At 36.9% G+C, this 19,613-nt stretch overlaps 1 protein-coding gene across 1 annotated transcript in view; it reads left to right on the top strand.

Annotated features, from left to right (window-relative positions):
• The first annotated feature begins 1,688 nt into the window (after window positions 1-1,688).
• Window positions 1,689-19,613, top strand: part of Pu (GTP cyclohydrolase punch) — a 50,817-nt gene continuing 32,892 nt past the window's right edge. Inside the window, exon 1 of the mRNA XM_028181502.2 lies at window positions 1,689-2,100. Within this exon, the coding sequence (XP_028037303.2) occupies window positions 2,016-2,100 (85 nt within the window). The 5' untranslated portion in view covers window positions 1,689-2,015. The remainder of the gene's footprint in view (window positions 2,101-19,613) is intronic.

Below are 19,613 nucleotides of genomic sequence, written 5' to 3'. Positions count from 1 at the left end.
AGCTGTTAGGAGGTCTCCTATCCAGCCAATCCCACCCCTGCTTGCTGAGTCCGTGCTCGCCCCACTGTGTCTTGGCGTAGCTGGAAAGGTCTATGAGCCATCTTTCCATGCCAAATAAGAAAAAACAAGTGATGCGAATATTAAAACCCCAAAAAACGGAAGGTATTTTCAGAATTGGCCCCACTAGCTTCAGATACACATACGAACCTGTTAAAATTGTAGTAAAAAGCATTTTTTATTATTTTAGTAGGCTTTCAAAGCAGAGCACATGTTACAGTTGTCGCTAAGTTTGAATCATGCAATCTGTTTTTTTTGTCATCATAATACATAACAAATCGGACGTTCCGAGAAAACCTTACAGTTTTCGTGGTCACGATTGAACAAGCGTGTACGTTAATGTCGTGAATAATAAAACTATAATAAATAAATAAATCGCAAAACTCAACCGTAAATCATACTTTTCATTATGTTTACAACTCGCAAAAAGAAAACACAATTGTTTTTTATATTACTTAGATTGGGGGCCGAGCTCACGGCATATCTGGTATTAAGTGGTTACCAGAGCACGTAGACATCTAAAACCTAAATCCCAACACCCACCTCGAGACATGAGTTCTAGGGTCTCAGTTTTTACAGTATAACAGCTTCCCTACCCTTAAAACCGAAACGCATTACTGCTTCAGGGCAGAAATAGGTAGGGCGGTAAGTACCTACCCGCGCGGACTCACAATACTTCTTACCATCAGTAATTAACATGTACATTATAATTTGGCGGTTTTAACTTTTATTATTCGATGTTACTCCTTCACCGTGGAAGTCAATCTGAACATTTGTTAAGTACGTATTTCTTTAGAAAAATTGGGTACCCGCCTGCGGGATTCGAACACCGGTGCATTGCTAGATGCGAATGCACTGAACGACTGGTCCTTTAGGCCACGATGACTTCGAAGGAAAGTGGAAGGAAATTTCAAGAAAGGTTCCAGCGTCCCTTCAAGTTTCGATGACAGCATTTTGACTACAATAAAATACCGCATGGCATTACAATGAATGTCCCACTCAGCTTCTCGCCGGATCTTCTCAGTGGGTCGCGATTTTGATCCTGTGGTATATTCACCGAAGCACTGCTCTTGCTAAGGCTAGTGTTAGCTAATTCTCTCAGGTTGAGCCCGTGAGCTCACATACCCGTCCGTGAAAAGCTGGAATAGCCCCTTAGGCTACCAGTGAATGACAGGAAATAAAAAATAAATCTCCTTTAATCAAATGAGATCAACAAAATTTCCTTCTCGGTAAGGAGCGGGTTCCTTGGCTAACTAACGTTCACGTGCCAAGCTTTTTATTATATCATCTAACCACCATGTGATTCGGAATACATTGATAAGAAAAATAAAATGCTTACTACATTTTTTAATCAAAATTACTAAACTCCACCACAAATTATGAAATAGTTTATTAAATTATTGAGTAAGCATCTCAAAAGCACGTTGACTGGCACGGGATGTGACCCTTCAAACTATTATCTCCCTAAAATATTAAGGGCAGAGTTCAATTATAAAAAACCATAGACCGCAGCCTAAATCAATAAAACGAAGAAAAAAAAAAAAAAAGCAATGACACAACAAAAAAAATATTACGTAACACTGTACATTGTTTTATAATCATATAAATCGTTTATTAATTGAATTAATACTGAGTATTAAAGCGTTAAATTAATTAATATGTAACAGTGTATTTTCGTGTATAAAATAAGTAGCATCGATTGAGAATGAACCATTTTGTTTGAAGGCGCCCGCGTGAACGGTCACCGCTCTTTTAGACAACCTTAGTCCTTTCGGTCGTAAAATATACGTAAATCTTATCACTAGCCTGTCCGGTTTTTTATCATTGCAATCGAGAACGCCTTGGCTTCAACAAAAGCCATTGCCGATCTTTGTAGCTGTCGCGGTGACGTTAAAAAGCGCGCCAAAACGCAGTCGATTTATTTGTTCGCGATTATAATTTTCAATTCGTAAAACAAAATGAAGGAGCTGAATGGAGTTTCAACCAGCCAGTGCGTCGAGAATAACGGAGCTCTCACTTTTACCAAGAAGAAGAATGACAATGGTAATTAATAGTCATAATTCCAATTGTTTTTTATTCTTAATTTATTTGAAACATAACCTAATTTAATGACAGTTTTTTTTATAAGTCATTGAAACGTTTTAAGTTTTTGTTATGTGTAATTTTGTAAATTAATTAATCATCGATTTGATTTTTAAGCCTAATACATTCAAAAGAACACACACGACCTAGTTTTAAGAGAAGGACGTTTGACCGGAAATTCGTTGCGTGAATAATTAAAATAAAAATTTTTTTTTTTTTTTTAGTCTCTTAAACGACGATAACGTTATTTTAATTGGTCCATAGCGGACCTTGAACGAGAATCCGCTGCCACAAAGACCTAGGCACACTTTGCCGCGAAAAAAAAACTACGTCTTGGATCGCGTGACATTGTGGGCCGTGGTATTACATACCTCGCTGTCTCTTAGCAATCAAAGTTTTTTTTTTAAATAGTTTATAGACGAAGGTATAGGCATGTGATAGAATTAGCGATGTAGCGATCTTCAGGCAAAGGTTTTTTTCCTCTATGAATGTGGTGATGTAGCCTTTTGATACAATTAGCGATGTAGCGATCTTCAGGCAAAGGTTTTTTTCCTCTATGAATGTGGTGATGTAGCCTTTTGATACAATTAGCGATGTAGCGATCTTCAGGCAAAGGTTTTTTTCCTCTATGAATGTGGTGATGTAGCCTTTTGATACAATTAGCGATGTAGCTATCTTCAGGCAAAGGTTTTTTTCCTCTATGATTGTGGTGATGTAGCCTTTTGATACAATTAGCGATGTAGCGATCTTCAGACAAAGGTTTTTTTCCTCTATGAATGTGGTGATGTAGCCTTTTGATACAATTAGCGATGTAGCGATCTTCAGGCAAAGGTTTTTTTCCTCTATGAATGTGGTGATGTAGCCTTTTGATACAATTAGCGATGTAGCGATCTTCAGGCAAAGGTTTTTTTCCTCTATGAATGTGGTGATGTAGCCTTTTGATACAATTAGCGATGTAGCGATCTTCAGGCAAAGGTTTTGTTCCTCTATGAATGTGGTGATGTAGCCTTTTGATACAATTAGCGATGTAGCGATCTTCAGGCAAAGATTTTTTCTCTATTAACGCGGTGACAATATTATAAATTAGCACTTAATAATATGACACTCGTAACCAAGGAAAATATTTTATACACTTATATTTTTAATTCATCTTATACGTTATATATATTTTAATGTGCAAAAATGACTTTTTTTAACTTAGATTTTTTTATCGAAAACAACAACAGTGGATAATTTTGAACACAATCGTTATTAATCAGTGCATCAAACACGGTACTCGCCGTTTGAGGTCGACAAGTCTCATATCTCGTTCCATGGACTCTAACTTCGTAAGCTTCTTAGTCAAATTGGTCTATTTATCAGACCAATGAATACGGACATGATTTTGATTTTTGTCTAAATTTAATTTCCTAAATGAATAGATATCAAAATAGCATAAAAACATATTTGGGCATAGCGGTTTACGGTGGACGAGCGCACGGTTCACTAAGTAATAAGCGATTATCGAAGAACGTAGACATCATAACGTGAATGCTATCAGCAATTGTCTCTACCTCCAAACCGGATCTCATGGCTGCTTAGCAGTACATTGAGCAGTAGGGTAAAGTCTATTCACAACCTGCCTACAAATAATATTGCGGTATTTTGGTCATGTTACACCCAGGGAAACTAGCAATTTGGAACGCCTTGTGGTGACCGGTAAAATCGAGGGAAAAAGCCTAGGGGTAGAGGTCCCAAACGATGGTCGGATCCAATAGCGGAAGAACTGAAAATACCGTAATACTAATAATTTTGAAGTCGTCGTGGCCTAAAGGATAAGACGTCCGGTGCATTAGTGTTGAAGCGATGCACCGGTGTTCGAATCCCAGGCGGGTATCAACTTTTCTAATGAAATACGTACTCAAAAAATGTTCACGATTGACTTCCACGGTGAAGGAATAACATCGTGTAATAAAAATGAAACCCGCAAAATTATAATTTGCGTAATTACTGATGGTAGGACCTCCTGTGAGTCCGCGCGGGTGGGTACCACCACCCTGCCTATTTCTGCCGTGTAACAGTAATGTGTTTCGGTTTGAAGGGTGGGGCAGCCGTTGTAACTATACTTGAGACCTTAGAACCTACTAATACTTACTGACTGAGTCAAGCTCCAGGTCATCATAGAGATCCACATTACTTAGGAACCATGGTGCTCCGACGGCTATCTCGGGGTTTCAGGTTAGTGCGGGCCGTGTGAGCGAACACTACGCTTGCATAGGTCATGACAGGCGTATGCAAGTTTTGTAGAGTGTTAGTATCACTTTTTAAAGTTTGAAATTTGGAAAAATATATCATAACAAAAAAACTATTTGAATGGAGTAACCTTAATTGATGTTCAATTAAAAGCATCGAACTGTTGATGCAGATACCAAATATGTAAAACTCACCTTTAGTAACAAAGATAAATTATCCTCGATATAATCTCTGGTTATTTATTGTTTTTGGTAAATATGTATTAAATTTGACAAGCTTGTCGATTTTAGTTTTAAGCTTGCAACCCGATTAAGTCGTAAACTCATAGTTATTTAAGATGAACTTAACGAAATCCATTTTCTATTTTATGTGAGTGTTCAAAATCGAGCGTCTGATATAAAACATTAACATTATTAACTGCCAAAACGAATCCGTAATGAAAGAATCAAAACGCAACGTCACATGTTTTTGTATTAATTTGAATAGGAACATAAAGATATTGAGTAGGTATGTTAATAAATTAATTTAATAATAATTAAAAAAAAAACCTTTTAGTAGCGACTTGAGGTAAATCATTTTCAACAATTTTAAAACAATACCCGCTGCTCGTAAAACACGTTTTTAATCCGCAAATTTCTAACCACTTTTTTTAGGGTTGTAATAATCTGGAGTGTTTTGATGAATTCAAAAAAATAATAAAGTTAGTACAATATTCAATTTTGAATCAAATCAAATGAAATTAAAAAAGTTTTATTCAACATAAATGAAAGTACATACTTGTTGAACGTCAAAAGAACTACCGCCAATTCACAAGAATTAGCCTCCGCCCTGAGAAGAATTGGCAAGAAACTCAGCGGGGATGTCTTTTTTTTTTTAAATATTAGATAAAAAAATTTAATATTAGATTTTTTTAAATATTCATTTTTACAATAAGTAATTATAACATAGCAATTATTACAATATTGAAATGCCCGGAGCGAGCAACTCATTCCCACTTTGTGCAATCTTCTAGCAATCTGAACCATTCTCGAACCCACTAGAAAACACACACAAAAAATTTCATCATAATAGGTCCGGCCGAAGATCACTAACATACACACCGACAAAAGAATTATATCGAGGGGTGAGAGGTTATTGGGCTTAGCGACATTTATCTTTGTAAATAAAGGTCCGTTTTATTTAGTACTAATTGTGTATTGTTAGGAAAGATTTAATTCTATTCAATCTTTGGTAAATGGACTTTGTGTTAGTAACACCACAATTCTGCAAATGTCAACTTGACATCTGTCAAAAGTCCCGCGTTTTTTGTCTTCCTGTGGCGTCACTACATTCGTCTGTCGTATACACAATTAATTTTGCAATAAAGGAGTTTTGTGCATTTAGTTTGATTTGCTATCAAGTATCAACAATTCGATCTTTTTAATTGTCTTTTTAATTTTTAATTGTGCAAGAATGTGGCTTAAACCAAATAGCTTTTTACTCATCGATATATGTATATTAAGAAGAAAGAATCTTAGGTCGAATAAATACAATTATCCCGTCATCGGTTTTTGATGCGTGTTAAAATTTTCAAATTAATCCGAAGTCTATTGAAGTATACCGAATGGTATATCTTATATCTTTAAACGAGCAATTCTTGTATATAATCTGAATCTCGGAAACGGCTCCAACGATTTTCATAAAATTTAGTATACAGGGGATTTGGGGGGCGATAAATCGATCTAGCTACGATTAATTTTCAGAAAATGTTGTTTTATTCGTGTTTTCAATAATCAACTTTATAAAGACCTAATTTTGATTTTTTCTTTAAATAACCAGTTCATATTTTTTTATTATTCTGTCGGTAAGATCGAAAAATATTATTCATATTTCATCATTTTGTCAATATGTAATTCGTATTTAAATAAAATTTCTAAAAAACACAATTTATCAAAAATAAAAAACCTCAGGTAAAGGTCATTAACTAGTGAAAATTACACATTAACAGATTCTGTTACGCAAACATACGTTATATATCTATTAAATCAAACTAATTAAAGCATCCTGAAAAACTATAAATTCCAGGATAATAATGTTATACATTCGTTTACACGCAGACCAGTAAATATTTGGGCGTCCTGATTGAGCTTTTGCTCGCCCACCTGTCCTACTGAAACTGGAAAGGTCTTCGGGCCACCAGTTATCCTTCTCTCCCAAAAAAAGAATTAGGCGTTTACGGTTATTGTACTACAGAACTGGGACTTAGAGATCATGAAGTCGTCTACGTTGTTGATAATAACCGCCGCGCCCTTCGAACCGAAACCTATTACTGCTTCACGGCAGAAATAGGTAGGCTAGTGGTACTTACCCGTGCGGACTCACAAGACAACCTACTACCAGTAATTACGCAAATTATAATTTTGTGGATTTGATTTTTATAACACGACTGACCCGGCAGACTTCGTAGTGCCTCAATCGATAAATAAAAGACGCATCAAGGGGACAGATCAAAGGAAAAACAAAATTCTTTGTTTTTATATAATTCCAAGCTTTTTTATATTTTCTCACCTTTTAAACCTTCCCTGGACTTTCACGAATAATTCAAGACCAAAATTTGTCAAATCGGTCCAGTCGTTCTCGAGTTTTAGCGAGACTAACGAACAGCAATTATTTTTTTATATAGAGATGTTATTCCTTCACCGTGGAAGTCAATCGTGAATATTTGTTAAGTACGTATTTCATTAGAAAAATTGATACCCGCCTGCGGGATTCGAACACCTCTACATACGAATGCACCGGACGTCTTATCCTTTAGGCCACGACGACGGCCTGGCAAGATCACGAGACTAAGCATCGCAGTAAATTTAAACACTATAAAAAACGCATTCAAATATTACTACAATATTAATAAGGATTAACACGCATCAATCGCGACAGGTATATATATTATATATGAGACATGATAGCTAATTGATTATTCGAAGGTCGATTTTAATATGATCAATCATAAATTCGTTTTTATGAGCCGATAGTTTCGCTTCGGTAATAAATAAGTTATGTGCGTTCCAGCTCGCTGTATGGGGTACCATTGTGCTAAGTGCGAGTTTTTGAAGTGAAACTTCTTTAGAATGTGTTGTGATTTGAAACGCGATGAAACGAAAAAATAAGTCCATAGAGACACAAACACATAAATGTATAGGATTCAGCCGGCGAGAGAATGAGATAGAACACATTAGACGTGAAGTTAAAATATCAATTCACAGAGGGCGCTACCTCATACTATAAAAGATGATTTACAATTATTTCTATTTAGTTTGTTATCAACAGATGTCGCTGCACGTAAATTCAACAATTCCTGAATCGCGGTGACTAGATGTTACACAGTTGTTGACATTCTCTTATTTCTCTTGCTAAATCATACTTACTTGGCGTAAAATTACCGAGATCATGCAGGCGGTTCCTCCAGGGTGAGGCTGCTCCATTGCACTGCGGAGTGGTTGACCTTTGCAATTATTTTTATTTTTTATAAAATTCACTTCTACCGTGTGTGACTTGCACACACGTCACACACACAGTTTTTAACTTTTAACGTTTTCGATAGCGTAAGAGTTAACCCCAACTTGTATGGAGATGGAACGTTTGCCGCTAGGGGCGCTGTTCCAACTGTATACAAATTTTTGTTAACTTTTACGCTATCGAGAACGTTAAAAAGCTCGCACTAAGCACACTGGTGTATCATCGAACTGGAACATAGAACTCTCGTTTCAAAATGGAAGTCGCGATTTACGTTGCCGATGTCTGCGGGTAACCACTTAACGCCAGGTGGCCCGTGAGCTCGTTCACACGTCTAAGCAGTAAGAAAACTGATTAGATCTATAAGCTTGGCTGTGACTTTATTCGATTCTTTTTTTTTATTGCTTATATATATATTTTTATAAAGGGGCTTGATTAATAATAATTATAGTTTGATTTATTTTCAATTTTAGAGGCTTACTTTCCACCCCTATATAAGACCGATTTTTTTTATTGCCCTTGTAGGCAGAGGAGCATACGGCCCACCTGTTGGTGAATGGTTACCGTCGCCCATGGACTTCAGCAATGCCAAGGGCAGAGCCAAGCCGCTGCCTACCGATATATATAACTAGATCTGCATTCCTACACTTCAGGTTAAAAGAATCGCAGTCCAAACTGGTAAGATGATACTCGCACAGACTCTTAAATACGACCTAATTCCAGTAATTATGGCAGGAACAATTTCGGAAGGAGAAGGAAGAGTCCAATGAACTAGTGTTCGCCCACAATCGAAATTCGACTATAATCACTGATACATAAAGACTTAGAATCATTTACAATTTATATTTACTTAATACTCAATCTGATCCGGCTATAATTATATAAAATCTTTTTACTGGTGGTAGGACCTCGTGTGAGTCCGCACGGGTAGGTACCACCACCCCGCCTTTTTCTGCCGTGAAGCAGTAATGCGTTTCGGTTTGAAGGGTGAGGCAGCCGCTGTGACTATACTGAGACCTTAGAACTTATATCTTAAGGTGGGTGGCGCATTTACGTTGTAGATGTCTACGGGCTCCAGTAACCACTTAACACCAGGTGGGCTGTCGTCCACCCATCTAAGCAATAAAAAAAAGGTCGAAAATATATAAAGTTTAAAAAGTAACGAACCGAAAGAATAATTAATTTATTGTTTTATCCCACTGATACTAGTCAGGATATTATAGAGCGAAGCAACTAAATTAATTATTGTATCATCATTGGTCCTTGAAGTGCATGAGAATTACCTTGTTAACTTCTTGAAATCGTAGAAGAAAACCTTCAAAGATTACGTTAGATACAAACAAACAACCCAGCCAGTAAAAGCGTGTTAGGAAATTTCAAAAAAAATCACTTAACGAATAGAGGGAAACGATTCTTGACTTTTAGACTGTTTATAATTACTAGTTTTTTTTTTTATTGCCTTTGTAGGCAGACGGGCATACGGCCCACCTGATGGTGAGTGGTTACCGTCGCCCATGGACTTCAGCAATGCCAGAGGCAGAGCCAAGCCGCTGCCTACCGCTTAATACTCTACACAAGCCTCGTTTGAAGAAGGACATGTCATAGCGCTCGGGAAACACCGTGGATATATATATATATATATACTATATATATATATATAGTCCCACAATAGTCGAAATTCGACATTAATTAATTGAAATTATAAGTTTATACACTATTATGATCCTATTGTCAAAGACTATTATTATACTTCTATAATCACAGATTTCGCCAAGACTACACTTTACACAAATATTAATAAAGATAAATATTATTTAATCTATTCTCAATTTGACCACAGATTATAAGCAATAAGAAAAGTTTGACATAGTCAAATAGTATGGCATGGGTGTGTGTGTCAAATACATGGTAGTGTGTGTAATTTTTTTTATTGATTTATATTGTATTTTCTTACGAATAATTTAAAACAATTTTAACATTCTGCACTCCTTCTCTATATTCTCTATAAGTGTGGGAAATTTCATACTCCTCCGTCCGCGCAATTTTCGTAAAAAGGGGTACAAAGTTTTTGCTGCACGTATTAATATATAGATATACATTTCAAGACTAGATCCACCGATACCGTTCCACGACGTGCAACTTAATCCGCAGACGCAGGCCACGAAGATTCTCGCCTGATCTACTCAACGGGTCGCGTTTCCGATCCGGTGGTAGATTCTGCGAAACACCGTTCTTGCTAGGGCCAGTGTTAGCAACACTCCCAGTTTGAGCCCCGTGAGCTCACCTATACGCCAAGGCGAAGCTGAAATAGCCTCTCAAGGCTATCAGCATAAGTAGGAAAAAAAAACCCAAAGATGGGACGATAAAACCGGCTGTAATATTTTCATATCTTTAGGGGTCAAATGTGAATCAGTCAAGTTTGACAGAAAAGCTATAATAAAAATTATTTTTAAAAATCGTCTTGGATTCGCATAAGCATTGTTATCATTAATTTGTTAATTATTTTAATGAATTGTAGTTTAAGTATATCTTTAAAAAAAAATCCTAAGCAAAATATCACGTCATATTGTAGTATCTTACGTAAGATTTTTGTTGATTAGTATACATACGCGAGCCGAGGTTTTGCTCGCGTTAACTTTGTTATTGAGAAAGAATGAAGCGCATTACATTTTCCGGGATAAAGAGTTGCTTTCATCGCTCTCGGCATACCTACAATAGTTGGGCATATGCTGTCGCGACACTTTGTGTAAATACTAATGTGTTCTACAAAGTCGTAGTACATTATTTTATTCTATCATCAATAGTTTTCGCAGGGCACGCGATATAAAGAATATTTTATGTAACTTTTTTACACCTTGGGTTACATTATTGGAGTTTTACTCAGGATCCCCAATTTTTTCAAAAAAGATTTAAGCCTATGTCACTCGGGAACAATGTAGTTTCCAAACAGTGAATGAATTTTTCAAATCGGTTCAGTAGTTTCGGAGCCTATTCATTACAAGCAAACAAACAAATCTTTCCTCTTTATAATATGTATCGGTATAGAGTATAGATAACAAATATACTAGACGTTATCCGGGTCATAAGATATCAATAAAATCGTAAATTTGAATCCAAGTTATCTTTTAGTCAAATTCCGTTGCCCACTGAATTTCTCGGCGGATCTTCTCAGTGGGTCGCGTTTCCGATCCGGCGGTAGATACTGCGAAGCACGGCTCTTGCTAAAGTTCGTGTTAGCAACAACGTCAGGTTTGAGCCCTGTGAGCTCACCTACTCGCCCGATGACGCTGATATGGTCTCTTAACCATCAGCTTAGGTGGGAAGAAAAAATTATTCAAAATCCAGCGTGTCAGAGACATAAAAACTTACAGATTTATAATATACATATAGCTGACCCGGCAAACGTTGTTCTGCCATATACATTATTTCTAGGAAAGATAAATAACCTATATACCGACTGTAGCGCCATCTGCCGGGCTGATTTGTAAATCTAAACCATTCTCGAATCCACCTGAACGTACACAGAAAATTTCATTAAAATCGGTCCAGCCGTTTGGCAGGAGTTCAGTGACAAACACACGCACAGAAGAAATATATATGTATATAAAGATTATGTAGATTTTTTTTATCGATCAGTGGATCCCGGGGTCGCGTTACAATATATTACACATTCGTTTATAATCGAACATATTATGTCATGTCGTATCATGTTCTGGCTGACCGTATCGGGTTACACTATGCTTTGGACAAACCAAAATGATTGATGATAATTTTAACAGAGCGAAGTAAAAACTTAATTTAATTATCGTTGTTATACCCAGCTTAGAACGTCTTATTTTATTGTATGTGGGACTTGACGGCCTCCAAGGTGTTGGGAGCAGACCGTGGGCCCAGAGAATTTTAGGGCCCAACCCACTAAACGACTCCCCTGGACTCTTACACCCGACGTCCGATCTCTGTCCAGGGTCAAAACCCGGTCAGAGTAAGGGGGCTCCCGAGGTCAACACTACAACCAGACACGCGGCGCCACTCCGAGGACGCCCCTATCGATATCTTAGAACGTCCCACGCTAAGAGCTATAAGGTCGTATGATTTTCGTATTAATGCTAATGGAGTTGCCGTGGCTTAATAGATAAGACGGGCCGGCTAGCGAAATGAGTGTGCTAGAGTTCGAATCCCGCAGACATAAACAAAAATATCTAACGAAAATACACAAAAAATTCTAAAGTAACACGTACGTGGATAGCCTCCACCTAAGAATATACATACCATACGAAGCAATATACCATCATATGGTAATGGTTAGTCACGCTAAAACTCGAGAGCGGCTGGACCGATTTGGCAAATTTTGGTCTTGAATCATTTGTGGAAGTCCAGAGAAGGCTTATTTATGAAAATGCCCGGATTTAATAAAAATAACAATTCCGTCGGACGGATTCCTTTTGTTTGTTTTATGTTTATTTTATACAAAAGTTTAGGTCTTTTATTTATCGATTGAGGCACTACTAAGTCTGCCGGGTCAGCTAGTAAATAATAAAAATCTTACGTTACGGACGTTTTTTCCCGGTTAGGGTACCCCTCCGCATCGTCCCATAAGGAGCTTCGTTCCAAAACATGCATACATAATAAAATGTTTCGTATATGTTTATTTAAAATGCGGTTCATCGAAAATATGGAAAGAACAATTACTATCACTCCAATCAAGCATTACGGGTTCGACGACCGACATCTGACACGTAAATTATTTTTATTTGCATCTACAAGTATAGATAGTTTCAAAATTATATTAATTGGATTGTAGATTTGTTTACGTTAATTACGTTACGTTATTGTATATATACACATAACCTTATCGGTCATTTGTATGATGTGAATTCTAAGAAAAGCATTTTTCAAGCAAGAGATTATTTGACGTTCGCAAGCGCTGATTAAAATGAAACTTAATTATGTGGCGGTGGTGATTATGGAACAAAAGATATTTTTCTCCTACCTACGCCGAAAGTTCGGTTTTCCTCCCGCTGTACAGGGAAGAAAGAAAGTGTAACTTTTCTCCCTGGGTACAAGTGCGCATGCGCGTTGTGTCTACGTCTGCCCTCACGCACCTAAAATTCTCCGCCATTGTTGTGCTCGGGTAATTTGCAATATTGTGTTTAGTGTAAAAGTGAAATAAACAAAAGGCAATAAAATTTAATAGTATTAAACAAAGATGAGTTCATCAGACGGTTCTTATTCAATTAGTAGTAGTTTATTTAAAAATTAAAAAAAAAACAGTTAAATTGTTTTTTTTTACGAGTAAGCCCCCCCTACCGCTGGCCAAAGCTTCGCCCCTGGATCCTGGCTCGGTACTCCACGAACTTTCGGCCTGGTAGGAGAAAAAATAGTACGTGCACGTAGGGAGAAAAGTTGGACATTTCCTCCAGCGTGTTTTCTCTATTTCTCCCTTGGTACACAATGTACTATTGACAAACACCTGAATCGCGCTAACGAAATTTTCAAGATAAGTTTAAATATAGAGAATAATATAAAATGTTCTAAAAGTGGATAACCTATAATTGTGTTTTCTATACAATTTTTTTTTATTACTTAGATAGGTGGACGAGCTCACAGCCCATCTGGTGTTAAGTGGTTACTGGCGCCCATAAACATCTACAACGTAAATGCGCCACCCGCCTTGAGATATAAGTTCTAAGGTATCAGTATAGTTACAACGGCTACCCCGCCCTTCAAACCGAAACGCATTACTGCTTCACGACAGAAATAGGCAGGGTGGTGGTACCTACCCGTGCGGACTCACAAGACGTCCTACCGCCAGTCAAGTTTTCTGTGATTGGCAGGCACCAACATCTATTTATCTCACGAAGCAGTCTCACCTTCATCTATGAGCTCCCGTAATATTTAAAATCAAGCCATCCTAAACTCGATCATACCCCGAAACCTCTCGATCTCACTGAAATATCGTTACAAAGATTCTTAACTAGTCACTTTATGGTCAGTTAAACTTAACCATGACACGCTCTAGTTAACTTCAAGGCGTCTTATAATAAGTTACGATAATTATCCCGACAGCCGCGGCTTTGAATAGAAACTTAAGACGCGGTCTTATAGCGATTTGTAATGGGTTTTAGCCCTGTTGAGTCTCTATATCGGGCAAGGATTAATAAGACACGTGTTCAGTAAGTGACTAACGTACTTCAAGCACCGGTCACCGTTCTCGTCGAAACCGTCGCTTGCGACGAAGGGCTCGACGAGTAAATTAACTCTCAGACACAGCCCACTGAGTTTCTCGCCGGATCTTCTCAGTGGGTCGCGTTTCCGATCCGGTGGTAGATTCTGCGAAGCACGACTCTTGCTAGGGTTCGTGTTAGCATCGTAGTCAGGTTTGAGCCCCGTGAGCTCACCTACAAACGTTAGGGCGAAGCTGAAATAGCCTCTCAAGGCTATCAGCATAGGTAGGAGAAAAAAAAGAAAAAAAAATGACTAACGTATATTGGGATTACAACCTAACGTGCTATCGACAGCCCGACAATCCCGAGACTGACGTAGCATCATTGCAATATAATTACCGCTAACACATACATATAATTATTAGTTGCTATGGGGACATTTGTGGTCCTTACAGCCCGCTGAGTCTCTCGCCGGATCTTCTCGGTAGGTCGCGATTCCGATCCGGTGGTAGATTCAGCGAAGCACTACTCTTGCTAGGGCTAGTGTTAGCAAATTCTCTACGATTGAGCCCGTGAGCTCACCTACCCGTCCAGGCGTAGCTAGAATAGCTGGCTACCAGTGAATAAGTAGGGGGAAAAAATGAATTCGGCATGCAGTTATCCGTATCCGTATTGATCATGTAAAGCACATGATGGCGATATTAAAATTGTGGTTCTTTTATTATTGAGTAGGTAGGTACATAGATGAGTGACCATGAAAAATGTGGTCAATTGTATAACATCTTATATTATATATCGCAGCTATAAGCCACCACGGAGTATTGATTGCCTTAATGAAAAACGATTGTTTATAAAAGCTAGTCTTTTGCCCCCGACTTCGTCCGCGTGGAATAGTTCACAAATAATGCTTTATTTTAGAACAAATTTGTTTAGCATAAAAAACGTTATAGTGAGCCAACCTTAACATATAGACATAGTATGCTGTCGCGGACTTTTTTTTTATTTTATAAAGGAGAACAATTCTGTCATACATTATTTTAGCGAAACCTTAAATGTTTCTGCAGCGCACGCAGCTGAAGCTCTCAAAAGGGAAAAAAACTCGATTTTGAAATATTATTTATTGGTGCTCCGTTTGTATTCGTCTTAGCGTGATGTTATATAGCCTATGGCCTTCGTCGATAAATAGGCTATCTAACACTGAAATAATTTTTCAAATCGGACCAGCAGTTCCTGAGATTAGCGCGTTCAAACAAACAAACTCTTCAGGTTTATAATATTAAGTATAGATTCAGAGTAGCTTTTTTTTTTCTTACCTAAGCGCCGATATCATCGAAGGAGTATTCTGGTTTCGTGGGACTGGTAGGTGAGCTCACGGGCTCAGCCTAAAAGAGTTTGTCTGTCAACATCCGCTCTAGCAAGAGCAGTGCTTCGCTGAATCTACCACCGGATCGGAATCGCGACCCACTGAGAAGGTTCGCGCGAGAAACTCAGTGGGCTGTGTCTGTGGATCAAAAGGACGTCGCATTGGGCCGCAATTTAAAAAAATGTATGTTGTCGTTTTTTTTTTTAATAAGACCAATGGATAATGAAATTTTACTGTATTTATTTTTATGATTTGTACCGACACTTTTTCTTCATTGCAATTAAAATACATAATATTTTACTGACGGCGCCTTAACTAATTATTTCGTTGTAGACAAATTTATAAATAGCAGAGGTTCCGTGACCAGCGACCTTTTTAAAAATAAATCTTACAATAATTGACAATAATTGTTCTCTTTGTTTACTTACAAATCTCGCAAATACCGTAATAATCTATATATTAATACGTGAAGCAAAAACTTTGTATCCCTTTTTACGAAAATTGCGCTGACGGAGGAGTATGAAAGGACAAACCCGAAATCCATACAAACTTGGGCCTGGCGTTACAGTGCTAGAATTTGGGCATAAGTTACAATACCTAAGAAGGTTTCATGAGCCCAATTTTCAGGTCTCCCAGCAATGGCCAAATTGGTAAAATCAGACAATGTTTACATTATACGTTATGTTTATTGTTCGAGATATTTTAATAAAAACGATATTTTTGAGGCTGTTTCTTACTAAAGATGAGTAATTTTTTACGAAACTTGTTGCAGCAACAGGTTGCTTTAAAATAAAAATGGAACCTGTTACGAGAAATCGCGCGTTAGGTTGTTTACGAAAACGAACGAAAGCCAAAAATTAAAAACAACTATAACGCGAAACGCGCTGCGCACGAAATGATTTTTTTAAGGGATTTTATGACCTGGTAACTAAGACCTTTAGGTCAGTCTTATTTTAATTTTAATGAAAACTTTTTTATATGAAAAACTATATTTATATGATAAATTTTTTATATGACATATATACATCATTACGTGCTCCCATATTATCTCATCATATTTCATTTCATTTTATTTTATGCCTTTTTTTTTTTTTTTATTGCTTAGATATCCATCGACGAGCTCACAGCCCACCTGATGTTAAGTGGTTAATGGAGCCCATAGACATCTACGACGTAAATGCGCCACCCACCTTGAGATATAAGTTCTAAGGTCTCAGTATAGTTACAACGGCTGCCCCGCCCTTCAAACCGAAACGTATTACTGCTTACGGCAAAAATAGGCGGGCGGGAGGCGCGGACTCACAAGAGATCCCACCACCAGTAAAATTATTAATGTAACTACACCATAGAAAAACTCAAAGTACCAAATCGAATTTTTCATGTTATATTTAATATTGCCAGTTGAAAATATTTTGAATTGCCGCAGTTACTCACATGATTTCGTGTCATAACTAAATGGCACAGTTATTCATTTCTTTTAATGATTTTTGTTAGTAGATTTTGGTGCTTTACGTTACGTTATTCACTGAAATTAAGTTTACAGTCTGGCCAGCGAATCATGGCACAACTAAATAGCGGCAATCCAAAATATCTTCAGTTTGCAACATTAAAGATAACATAACACGATTTGATAAATTTGTATTTTTCTATGGCATAGTCACATTAATATAAAAATGCAAAACTACCCTTTCATGCTATATTTAATGTTGTCAGTTGTAGATATTTTGAATTGCCGCCATTGTAAGTAGTTGTGTCACGATTCGATGGCCATACTCTATTTACATTGATTAAAATAGCCATCGAAAAATACCTATAAAAACAGTCATTTATCCTCAAGCAAAAGAGTATTAATTATTTTTTACACTCGATTTCCACTAAATCGATCCTATTTTATGGATGCTCTAATTCTAATCCGCACGTTTGTGGAGCTAGTTATGTATATTGAAATAAGTGTTGCAGATGTTTACAGAGATTGTTTAAAACAAAAAATTGAATTCAACTTATTTTGTACACTTGGCCATTGTCAATGAAGCTAAGATTTCAATAGGTTAATCAAGCAAAATAGACGAATTTTTTGGTACATATCCCATTCGTGTAACGCTTAGGCCCAAAATAGGGTTTCTCCTTTACCACACTTATGAAGAATATAGAGAAGAAGTGCACAATGCTAATATTTTTTGAAAATAATGCATAAAAGATACTTTAAATCAATAAAGAAAACATTACACACACTACATACCATGTATTTGACGCACACACGCATGCATACTATTTATTGTCAAACTTTTCTTCTTGGCGTTTGTTGTCAAATTGAGAATAGATTAAATATTGTTTGTCTTTGTTAAAAAATTTTATAGTGTAGTCTTGGCGAAATTTGTGATTATAGAAGTATAAAATACAATCACAATAGTGTACAAACTTACAATTCTAATGAATTATAGTCGAATTTCCACTACTGCGGGACCTCTAGTTATTTTAAATGATTGATCACCTAAAGGAAAACAAAATTAATTGGACGTATGTCTTTGAGGGGTTAGCGTAATCTAAGCACATAATAAAAATATATATTTACATTTAACTAAAGTATGTAGGTACAATTTTGTTCGATAACTTTTTGTCATCTTGTAGGTAGGTAGGACATGATCACATTTACAAAAATGGTATTAATTTTATCCGTAATAGGGCGACCAGAGCGACGTGCATTTTTGACATCAAAATTTCCGGGTTGAAAATGCTTAAACCAAATTTGTGCTACTCTCACAGACACTGCACTAGGTCCATACATCGCAATTTTTTATCGCGGCTAGCGTTGCATTTTTACCTTTTTTGTAGTAAAATTTTAAAATGTATAGAATTTCTTCATTAGATTCACTCATCTTGACAGTACGAAAAATAAATAAAAATCACACATTTTTCTAATTTGAATTTGGAATTATCTTCTTTAAAATTTAAACTTTTAATGATATCAAAACCAGCCAGATACATATATTTTAACCAAAGAGATTTTATTACAAGTTCATACATACTATAATGCGAAAAGACTTTTCCACAACCTATTTATATAAATGTAACACAATATACAAACAAATCTAATCAGTGTAATTACGTTTTTTTTTTATTGCTTAGATGGGTGGACGAGCTCATAGCCCACCTGGTGTTAAATGGTTAATGGAGCCCTATAGACATCTACAACGTAGACGCTCCTTGAGACCTTGAGATACAAGTTCTAAAGTCTCAGTATAGTTACAACGGCTGCCCCACCCTTCAAACCGAAACGCATTACTGCTTCACTGCAGAAATAGGCAGGGCGGTGGTACCTACCCGTGCGGACTAACAAGTGGTCCTACCACCAGTAATATAAATTATACGTAAATCAATTATTACGTATATAAATACCAAGATAATTAATTCAAAATAATTCTTAATCAAGAAATATGCTGAAATATACGTATTCTCTATTCCACTCTTTTCGAGTTTGGGTCGTGATGATGCTGGGACCGTGCGTCGCCAATGAGTCGACAGCTCTCTCAAATAGAATGTTTGTTGAGAATCTTACTCGCATTTAAACAGAATCGTAGTAAGGGTTCGAAGAGATCAAAGTTTTGCATCATTTTAATACGCTTTTATTAGCTTCAGACGTATGTATGTTAGTATGTAACGGAATCTTTGAACATGATTTTAACCCCCTTCAAAACGTCGGATTAACTCGAAATTTGGTATACTTATTAAGGACCGATGACAATTCAATATTTAACCCCACCCCACGCTTTTTTTTACAATAAAATCATTTTTTCTTACACCATTTTTAATTCTAATTTATTAATATTCATTTTCTATATTTTAGTTCTATTTTCTATAAAAGCGTATTTTTTTGGTTTTTCGTCGGTCGAATGGTATAATAAAATAATGCGTTTTTCGTTGCCTAAGCCTGCACTAGGGTTGCCACTAATTTTCGGTGTACTGAGAAGCCATCAGTGTTTCCAGTTTGAAGGATATGATAGCCACTACAAATTATTTTACTGGTGGTAGGACCTCTTGTGAGTCCGCGCGGGTAGGTACCACCACCCTGCCTCTTTCTGCCGCGAAGCAGTAATGCGTTTCGGTTTGACGGGTGCGGCAGCCGTTGTAACTATACTTGAGACCTTGGAACTTATATCTCAAAGTGGGTGGTAACCAGTCACCATTTAACACCAGGCGGGCTGTAAGCTCGTCCACCTATCAAA

This window comes from Bombyx mandarina, chromosome 24 (genome assembly GCF_030267445.1).
Source record: "Bombyx mandarina strain Sakado chromosome 24, ASM3026744v2".
Classification (NCBI taxonomy): Eukaryota; Metazoa; Arthropoda; class Insecta; order Lepidoptera; family Bombycidae; genus Bombyx; species Bombyx mandarina.
The sequence above is the reverse complement of the archived record's forward strand: the minus strand, read 5'-3'. Positions and strand labels throughout refer to the sequence as shown.